Below are 10,953 nucleotides of genomic sequence, written 5' to 3' on the forward strand. Positions count from 1 at the left end.
CAAATGTAGGACTGAGGTCTAAAGCAAAACCGTGTGGTGATGCTGAAATGGGCTTTATTTTCTAATGCGGCGCGTGGCCTGGACATGTTTCTGACTCTCTTCTTTGTGTATTTGTTTGTGTATCACACATGAGCGTGTGCATTGGCGTGTGTGTGTGTGTGCTTGTGTGTTGTGAATGTGTGTCTGTGTGTGTATTTGTGTCTTGTGTGTCTGTTGTGTGCGCACATTTGAGTGTGTTGTGCATGTCTGTTGCACATATTTGTGTGTTGTGCATTGTGTGTGAGTCTGTGAATGCATGTGTTGTGTGCGGTGCAAGAGTGTGTGTTTATAGTATGTGCATTGATGTGCCTGTACCTTTGTGCTTGTGTGCATGTGTGTGTCTGCCCGTGTATCAGTCTTTGTATGTGTGTGTGTGTTTTGTATGCATATGTGTAGCCTGTGTATGATTGTTGTGCATGCATGCGTGTTGTATGTGTGTATGTGTTGTTTGCATGTGTGTGTATTAGGGTTGTAACAATATACCGGTATGACGGTCTACCACGATTTGAACGTGCACGATTATCATACCATGAACAATTGCATATCAACGGTTTTAACCCTTAAAGACCGAGACAGCCGCCCGCGGCTAAAAATAAGTATTGCTCTTAAATGTTTAATAACTTTTGATCCGCTGATCCGATTCATACAATTCAAAGATTGGCATAAAGAAGAGAATCTCAGCTTTCCAGTGCTGTATCACATAACATTCGCGGACTCATTCAGAGGCTCCGGAATCAGTGCGGTTACGTCATCAAAATTTGACAACGCTGATTTGACAAAGAAACGCTCGTCACTGTGTCTCCGGACAAACCAGACACGATACATTGATGCATTGTCCCTCCTCCATGCCCAGATTGGTTCAAACTCGCTATATCACAACCAATAAGCATAGGTTTCGCTTTTGTTTGTGGACCAACACTGAGCTTTTTGAACAACACGGAATGAGAGATAGGCATACATTTATGCGCGGCTAAATAAAACGCAAAAAAAAAAAGTTTTGCATGAAATAATTCTCATACTAAGTACTTTTGCATGCACAGCAGCACAGAAACATGACAAAACAGTGACACAGCAAAGACGAACTGCTGCTCTTGCTGTTTTCAAAAGACGCAAATGAAGGTGCAGCTGTTTGTCTGCATTGCAGACAACCACATCCAAATCCACAGACAACCATATCCATGCTGGCACATAAAACCTAAGGATGTTCCATATTGAATCTAGTTTCGTTATGTAACTATTTATAGTATAGTAAATATTTATATCTATTTTTTACTGAGGATTTGCACCATGTTTATTTGGACTTTGACACATTATTTATTATTTTCTTATTTTTTTATTTGTTCATTGTAAGTGGTGTTGTTTATAGTAACTGAAAATATATTATTTGGAAAAAGTCAAATTTGCTTCACTGTTCTATTATTTTGTAACACTTTTTTTATGTTTTGTTCATTCCCAGACCTTTTGGGCAGATACATTGTCAGTAAATAAATGCATTTTATTCCCCCATAGAAAAACCTTTGTTCAGTCAGAAAACATGTTCTTATTCTTTTCAGGGTCTTGGCTATGAGAATTACTATTTAATACCGTATACCGCGAAACCGTCAAACCGTGGTATTGTTTTTTACGATTATCATACCGTAAAAAATTCATACCGTTACAACCCTAGTGTGTATGCAGTGCATGTGGGTGTTGTGCATGCATGTGCGCGAGTGCATTTTGTGTGTGTGTTGTGCATGCATGCGTGTCTGTTTGCATGTGCGCACATGTGTGTGTGTGTATTTTGTGTGTGTTGTGGATGCATGTTTGGATGTGTGGTTGTTTGTCGACCATGCGCGCGTGTGTGTGCGTGCGTGCGTGCGTGCGTGCGTGCGTGCGTGCGTGCGTGCGTGCGTGCGTGCGTGCGTGTGTGTGTCTCATTCTACACTCTCTCTGTGTCTGCAGCTTGTCTGATTCTGTCCAACCTGGTTTCATCCCATCTGACTCCAGGTGATACACAATGTGGTGTCAGGATTTCTGTGTGTGCGTGCGTGTGTATGAGAGTGCTGTGTACTGAGAAGCATGTTTCAATGAAAGGCGTTTAGGGTAACTGCTGCGAATGCTTCATGATTTTTTCCCCCCTGTGTGTGTGCGTGTGTGCGTGCGTGCGTGCGTGCGTGCGTGCGTGCGTGCGTGCGTGCGTGCGTGCGTGAGTGAGTGAGTAATCTCCATCAGGGTCCTGCTCTGTCTTTGAATGTATTAGTGGCATTTGCAAGTTGTTTGTTGCTTTTTGTGTAGTTGTGTGTGAGGTTTTGCAGGGTGGGGGATTTTACTGCTTTAAACAACGAGCTGAAATTTCAGGGCATCTAAGGCCCCGTTTACACTAGTGCGTTTTAGTTTTAAAATGGCGTTTTAGAATGAAAACGATCTGCGTCCACACTCGCGTTTTACCCAACGTTTCTGAACTGCTCTCCGTCCACACCAAAACGCTGAAAACGCACATCACGTGACCACACAAACACACTCTCGGGCAAGCGCTGCAGCCTGTCTACCCAGATGAGAGCTCTGCTAGTCGGACTTCTCATCAAGCATCTCCCGCTGGATCTAATCTCACTATATTTATTAAACGGGATATTTCACTCATCTTGTTGTCTTTATCTAACGACATATTCCCTGACTTTGGTCTTTTGAATATATTACTTGTTCTCAGGTTACGTGTTTTGGCTGAGCGCAAAGATAAGTTAATGATTATTGTAACCACGTAGCCTATTCTGTATATTGACTGATCGCTTGCCTTTATTTCCTATAATGCATAAACTTATTGTATGTTATACTTTTATAATGGCCATTATGGATTATTAAAACTGATATTCAGCAAAAGAGAGGGTATGTTTCGTATTTTCACTGAAATTGAAAGGAGGCAGTTGTTATCGGCTGTGTTTAGTTATAAATATCCACACAGTGAAGATGACGCTCATATATGCAGCATGATGTCTCAGCATTTCTGCTTTCTGTTTAGTTGCTAATATTAAAATGAAAATAGGCAGTTCCTTAAATCATGTTTACATTTTATTGTTGAGAAAGTGAAACAACGTAGCCAGGGTGATGTGAATGAAGTTATACAGTACACTGTTCCCTTTGAAGATTTACCCGTGTCCTCCGTATAGTCTGTATTTTATATCAAACTGAGCAGGGGGAGACTGCAGCCTTGATCAAACTTGCGAAGTCTGAACTTACACGGAGAGAATGCAGGACTGAACTGTGTGAGTCAGGCTACTTAATATTGAGGAAATGCCCCAATCAGAGATGAATCTCAGCAGCCCCGCCTCCGTTTTCAGATGTCTCCGTTTTCCATCATCCACACTGAGACGGAGCAGCAGCGTTTCGGAATGAAAATGGCCTCTCCAGCGTTTTCTAAACGCTCCGTTTTCGGCGCTCGAGAACTCCGGCGTAGTGTGGACGGATGGTGTAACCGTAGCAAAACTTGTGCGTTTTCAAACTAAAACGCATTAGTGTAAACGGGGCCTTAATGTCCCATTAGAAATGAAGAGGAGGAAGTGATCAGGGGTGTTATTACACTGCTGTCTGGTATACTTGACTCTGATTGGTCGGTCATGACATTCCAAGGCACAGTTGAAGTCTGAATTATTCCCCCTCCTGAATATTTATTTCCCCAGTTTCTGTTTAACCGAGAGATTTTCTTCAGCACATTTGTCAACATAATAAGTTTAATAGCTCATCTCTTAATAACTGATTTATTTTATCTTTGCCATGATGACAGTAAATAATATTAGACCAGATATTTTTCAAGATACTAGTATTCAGCTTTAAAGGACATTTAAAGGCTTAACTAGGTTAACTAGGCAGGTTAGGGTAATTAGGCAAGTTATTGTATAACAGTGGTTTGTTCTGTAGACTATCGAAAACAAATATAGCTTAAAGGGGCTAATAATATTGACCTTAAAATAGTGTTTTAAAAATTAATAACTGCTTTTATTCTAGCCGAAATAAAACAAGTAAGACTTTCTCCAGAAGAAAAAATATTATAGGAAATACGGTGAAAAATTCCTTGCTCTGTTGAATCATTTGGGAAATATAAAAAATAAATAAATAAAAACTCACAGGAGGGCAACTAGTTCTGACTTGAACTGTAGGTTTGAGCTTGAGTCTTATGTGCATCATATGTGCATTATTTGTGTGTTAAAGATTTTTTTTTTACATTAAAGGGCACCTATTTTTACCCCATTTTCAAGATTTAAAATAATTTTTTTTCCCGCCACCTTGTGTCAGTAAAGTTTCAGCTCAAAATACCCATCATATCATTTATTTTACTTTTCTGAACATTTGGGTTTTCAGCTCTGAACAAACCGTGGGCTCTATTTTGACGGTCCATGGGCAAAGTGCAAGGCGCAAACGCATTCAGGGCGTGCAGAATCCACTTTTGCTAATATAAGGACAGAAAAATCTGATTTGCGCTCTGTCGCATGGTCTAAAAGGGTTGAGTTTATTCTCTTAATGAGTTATAGGTGTGTTTTGAGAATAAACCAATCAGAGTCTCATCTCCCATTCCCTTTAAGAGCCAGTCGCATCATGCCATGGTGCATTTGCTATTTACATGACGTAAAGTAAGTGGAGAAACTGAGCATTTCACTAGCAAGAAAACAGTTAAACAGAGCATCTACAGCGGGAGAATGAGAGATTAGGCCTCTCAGTATCTACTTTCACTCTTGTGGACAGGGAAACCATGTACGCACAGACATCAATTAGCCTATAAATAATTAATTTAGTTTGTTAAGCGCAAAGATTTGTTTCAAAACTATTTCTAAATTCAGTTCTAATTTCCAGCAAACGAATAAATGAACAATAATAACGAAGTGTGCTCAAACAACTGAGTTATATCCTAATGCACATGCTGTGCCCCATTTGGTCTAAAACCTGACAGGTGGACAAATCTAAGCTTGTTTTTAATACTACAAATATAAATATGGATATAATAAATAAATAATCCTCCTTTCAGGCTCTTCACTTACCAATCACTCATACCACCTCCCCTGCTCCTCACTTTAGCCTGGTTTATACTTCTGCATCAAGTGATCGGCATACAGTGTGTGTAGTCGTGCATTTATACAATAGAAAGCAGAAGTTTACATACACTGTATAGAAAGGCACATAACCATTAAAAAAAAAAGTCAGATGTTAATGTGACAACTTTTTCTCTTTTAGGTAAGTTAGGATTATAACATTTGTTTCTGTTCTGCTTAATAGCAGAATAATGAGAGAGATATTTGTTGAGAAATTGTTATAACTTTTCTTGAAAGTCAAGTTTACATACAATAAGATTATCATGCCTCTGAAACAGCTCAGATGATGGTGTCAAGGATTTGGAAGTTTCTGATTGGCTAATTGACAACATTTGAGTTAATTGGAGGCACAACTGTAGAATAGTATTTAAGGAAAAGCTCAAACACACTGCTTCCTCGTGTGACAACATGGAAAAATCAACAAGCCAGAATCAACAAGAAAAACGCAAGACTACAACTTGCTGAATTACACTGGGAAAAATAATAATATTGGAGACATGTCCTGTGGTCTGATGGAACTAAGATTGAACTGTTTGGCCATAATGACCAGTGTTACATTTGGAGGACAAAGGGGAAAGCTTACAAGCCTAGAAACAACATCCCAACTGTGAAGTATGGAGGCGGCAGCATCATGTTGTGAGGCTGTTTTGCTGCAGGAGGGACTGGTCCACTTGAAGGCGTAGATGGCATCATGAAGAAAGAACATTATGTAGAAATACTGAAGCAACATCTCAAGACATCAGCCAGGAAATTAAAACTTGGCCACAAATGGGTCTTCCAAACAGACCATGACCCTAAGCTTACTGCTGAATTGGTTCAAATGTGCTTTAAGGACAACAGAGTGAATGTTTTGGAGTGGACATCACAAAGCCCTGATCTCAATCCTATAGAAAATTTGAAAAAGCTTGTGCAAGCAAGACAGCCTACAAATCGGACTCCGTTACACCAATTCTTTCTGGAGGAATGGGCCAAAATTCCTGCAAACTATTGTGAGAAGCTTGTAGAAGGATACGCAAAACATTTGACCAAAGTTATACAGTTTATAAGCAAAGCTAAAAAAATACCATGGAAATGTGTGTAAACTTTTGACTGTCTATAAATTAATGAACAATTCTCAAAAAAAAAAAAAAATTCTGGCATTTAGCAAATGTAAATCATTCAGGAAATCCTAACGGACCTAAAATAGTTAACGATTAGTATGATTTACCATCAGACATTTTTAAAAAACTGTTATGTTCCTGTTTTTAGAGTGTATGCAAACTTCTGGTTTCTACTGTACTTCTGCGTGCTGTTTCTGTTGCTCAGCAGTAACACTTCTAAAACTCTGCTGGCAGTGAGGTGTTTATGTTCGTCTGTGTCGAGTTTCTTCGCTGGTGGGTTTTTTTTCTGTTCTGAATGCTACCTTAACATACAAGTAGTTCAAACTTGCTCATTTTGAGGCGGGAACTGTCAGACGTGCAACAACATTAATCATAAGATAAACACAAAACAACGCTTTTAATCTGGATCTCCCTTGCGCGGCTCTCACCTCCGCCCACACTTGGGCTATACGCCATTGCGATGTGTAGTTAATTTTTTGAGAGGTGCGCGTCAGCGTCGGCGAGTGCTATACATGCAGCATACGCGTGCACGTGGCTCAGAAGTATAAATCAGCCTTTACTGATTGCTCCAATCCAAACTCTGCTAAGCCCCACCTTCAACATCAAGTTGTGGTTGGCCTCAAAATGGGAGGAATTTGGATTATATTTTAACGTCAGGAAATTAAAAAAAGGGACTTATTGTGTTTCTATCAGGCCAATATGACTCTGTACACACTATACTACACACAGCTCTGTCCAAACAGCTTCAAAACGTTGATTTTTATCATAGGTGCCCTTTAAACCTTCAGTGTTGCACTGCTAAACTCAGCGTTATGGCTTCAGTCATGCATTTGCACATGTGAATGGACCTCTTTATGAAGACGACTTGTTTTGTGAGGAACATGAGATTTAATGCGGCTTCCGAAAAGCCCCCTTGTGACACATGATGTTGTATTTATTTTCCCCCCTCAGAAGACGTCGCTCCGTGAATTCGTTCAGCTCGTCTCCTGAAAACGCAGAAGTGCCGTCGGCGTGTGCGGATGTGCGTGTTCCCTCCACTGCACTCCACATCTTTGTGAGTTCCTCTTTCATGCATTTTTCATTACAAATCAATTCCTTGCACACATTTTTTCCCTGTTTCTTCAGCTGTGCAAATAAACAGAATGGGATCAGTGCTCAAATAATAAACTCAACCTAGCTCTTAGTAGAAAGAAAATCAAACTAGTTTTTAACTCAAGACATGATGAGGTTATTTATATTAATATAATGTAAGGTGCTGCATTGGAGACACGAGACTCAATAGACTCACATGGCCATTTATTCGGAAGAAAAAGTTTCTCCAAAATGCAATGCAATAGCAATAGTACACAAACTGTTTAACATGTACTTTTGGAACGCCCCATATCTATCAGACAATTTTTTTTAGAAAGACTTTAAAATAAATATTTTATTTTAAAGAATGTTTTATTAAACTGTTTTTAATATTTAAATATAAATATTTATATTTTAAAATTTGTTATTTTTAAATATTTGAATATTTTATTTTTTTAAATATTTTATTAAACTGTTTTTAATATTTAAATATTAATTTTTATATTTTAATATTTATGTAAGTTGTAAAATTTAAATATTTTTTATGTTTTTAATATTTAAAAAAATATTAAAACATTGTTTTTTAATACTTTAATATTTAAATGTAATTTTTTTGCATAATTTAATATTTGAAAAAATGGTAGAATGATTATTATTTTAATTATTATTGAAAAGTAATGTATATGAAATGTTTGTAAATCTCTTTTTGCCTTGAGGGAAAAGCTGATATGGCAATAAACTCAACTCTCTTTCTCTCTCTCTTAGCTGTGCAAATACATCTCTCCAACTATACATTTTAACCAGAATTTGAGTTTTGATGCTTTTATTTATGATTGGAATCTATGTTTGACTGTCTTGCCATCTTAAATATTATTTATTTCATGAACAGCTATATTCAGTATGATCACTCTCTGCATGTAAAATTGAAACACAAGATTACAAAAAGCAATTATAATGAACAAATCGTTCTTGGTTCAAAACCGCACACTTGGTGAATGTGTCAAAAATGTATCCTCTTGGAAGTATTGTAAGTTAATTGTAATGTATTGAACTGAAAAAGTATGTCTTATGATGTTAATGTAATTTTTATTTATTTTTGTATAATCTCTGACTGAATTATGAAGTAATTTTTTTAATCTATATTGATTTTGCCATAAAATAGCCGTACGTTGCTAAATAAATACACAAACAAATAGTTAGCATTACATTTTTGTTTGTTTGTTTATAAACTTTTAATGATGAAATGTCTTCAAAGCCAACATGTTGATATAATTTATATACGATTTCTGAGAATTATTTTAGAATTGCTTTTTATTCAGATCTACAGAGAGCCAGCTGAATCACGGCTTTAAAATGGTTTAGTTGGTCTGTTTTTGTCCAAATTAAGTGAGTTTTGCAGCATATATTATATTATATTATATTATATTATATTATATTATATTATATTATATTATATTTGATATATTATATTATTATATTATATTATTAATTATTGTTATATTATATTATATTATATTATATTATATTATATTATATTATATTATATTATATTATATTATATTATATTATAGTCCCGCACCTTCACAATCAAATTTGAATAAAGAATCTATTCTGAACTGAATTCTTTCAGAATCATTAGATAAAGAATCTGGAGATATGAAATCTGTTTTTCCCCTCTCATGCATAGTTCAAAGGTCAATGATGTGATGTAAAAGGTCTGACATCCAGCTCTCCTTCCAGTCCCTCAGTCTCTCCCAGCAGCCCCTGTTAATAATTTTCCAGCATGCTCTAGTGGTGCATTGCTGGATAGAGGTGGCGGCTGATATTACGGACGTTTATGCTGTATAATTAGTTTTTATTGAGATTTATAAGACTTTGATCAGCATCGTCCAACAGAAACACCACACACAGGAGGCCCGGACTGAAGGAGAACATTAAACTGGTGCATGATCTCAAGTTTTCAAGCTGAGACCTTTAAAATAAAAGAATGCAATGTTTATATCTAAAAGGTTATCTATTATTGTTTAATATAAATAATCATTGTACTCCATTTAGCTCTTGTATTTCATAGTACACACCTCTTGAAAGCTTGAAATAAACAACAATTGAGTGGCTCTAAATCTTTGTTACCTTGCAGCCTACTAAACCAAACATGTATGTTTCCATGGCCCATTGGAAATAATAAAGGTGCAGTATGTACGTTTGACACCCAGTGGTTGAACTAGGTATTACATTCCTGGTCAAAATACATGCAAGTGCAGGTTGCCAGATTAAGGACCAACAGATTATCGAGGCTAGAGGCTGATTTAAATTGTGTTTAACTAAAAGCAGCAACATACGATAGAAGGAATATTCTTCATTTTAAAATGAGTTTTTAAAAAATAATTTTTTAGGAATTTTTAACCTTTAATGGATCGAATAGTGCAGAGAATTGACAGGAAATAGTTGGGAGCTGAGAGAGGGGAGGGTTCGGCAAAGAACCTCGAGCCTGGAATCGAACTCAGGTCGCCGTGAGCACCATGGTGCTATATGTCGGCGCACTTAACCACTAGGCTATTGCCACTGACTAAAATTAGTTTTAGTCCTAACCAACACCTGAAATTTATATTTTAGAAACGGCTTCAGTTTCTAACAGCTGAACAACAGAAAACTGATCATCTCTGGCACACCTCATGTGCTTTATTCAGTGTTAAATGCTAATAATGTGAGTCTGAATGCCTTTTAACATCACATTTATTGCCACACTACTGACAGCAGCAGCAGATAGTTCTCCTCAGATCTGGATAATAAAATAAACCGTCTGAAACTGAACTCCAGAACTGTGACTCAGAGCAAACCAACACATATCAGTGATTCAGCATCTACATTTAATCATGTTGAAGAGGTTTAATATGTATTAATTGGATTATAAACCTTACTATTTGGCTGGAGTGCAGTGAGTGCACTATTCTGTGCCTTGAATGGCTGTGTTTACATTTCTGTCGTGTTTCGTCTGGTGCAAACAGCCAAATTGCTCATCACTGCAGATCTCGTCCGGTAGCGTGTTGTTAGGACACGGGGTTACAATGTACCCTGCTCAGCTAATGTTTACGATCGTAATATTTATATTATTTGCTGATTAATAACCTCCTCATGTGGAACTCTGAATCTGCATTTTATTTCAGAGTCTGCTACTGTCCACCAGAGGTCGCATTTCAGTCATGGACGCACACTTTGAGAGTCTTCCTGACTGAATGAATGAAATACGCTGTTTTCCATCAAGGCAACCCGGAGTGCTGAAATATAATTGGCTAAACTGGCATTGGGCGGGTTAAATGACCAAAACAAAGACACCCGTGCTGGCACGTAAACACACATGTTCAAAGCAGAATATCTGACTTCAGGATTGTTTTTCAGATAAACAAGAATGTTCACTGAGCATGTTTCTGAATATCTGCAAACATATTATGGTGTTATTATGCTTTAGAAGAGTCAAACTCATGATTTCATAGCACATTACTTTTTTACGCATCCAGTGTGAAAGCCTCTCCATATTGTACTGTGAGTAAAGCTGGAGAAAGTAAAAGCTGAACATTGATGGTCAATGTGGTGTAGCATATCCATTTTTTTTAGCTTGATAATTGCCAAAAATTTGGTGCATCCCTTATTAATATATATTAACTAGCTAGTTAGTTTATTAGTTAAGG

The 10,953-nt window shown here is 37.2% G+C and overlaps 1 protein-coding gene, 1 long non-coding RNA gene and 1 other non-coding gene across 3 annotated transcripts in view; 2 read left to right on the forward strand and 1 right to left on the reverse strand.

The window, feature by feature from the left end:
• Window positions 1–10,953, reverse strand: part of LOC147833781 (uncharacterized) — a 290,137-nt gene that overhangs the window by 25,072 nt on the left and 254,112 nt on the right. The gene's annotated exons all lie outside the window — the stretch shown is intronic.
• The window catches only part of atg16l1 (autophagy related 16 like 1), a 51,372-nt gene that overhangs the window by 18,772 nt on the left and 21,647 nt on the right, over window positions 1–10,953 (forward strand). Inside the window, 1 exon segment of the mRNA NM_001017854.3 lies at window positions 7,148–7,250. Coding sequence (NP_001017854.2) covers window positions 7,148–7,250 — 103 coding nt within the window.
• LOC137487808 (small Cajal body-specific RNA 6) lies at window positions 8,961–9,240 on the forward strand. Its single transcript, XR_015510085.1, has one exon.

Source organism: Danio rerio, chromosome 15, assembly GCF_052040795.2.
Source record: "Danio rerio strain M-AB ecotype USA chromosome 15, GRCz13ab, whole genome shotgun sequence".
NCBI classification, from domain to species: domain Eukaryota; kingdom Metazoa; phylum Chordata; class Actinopteri; order Cypriniformes; family Danionidae; genus Danio; species Danio rerio.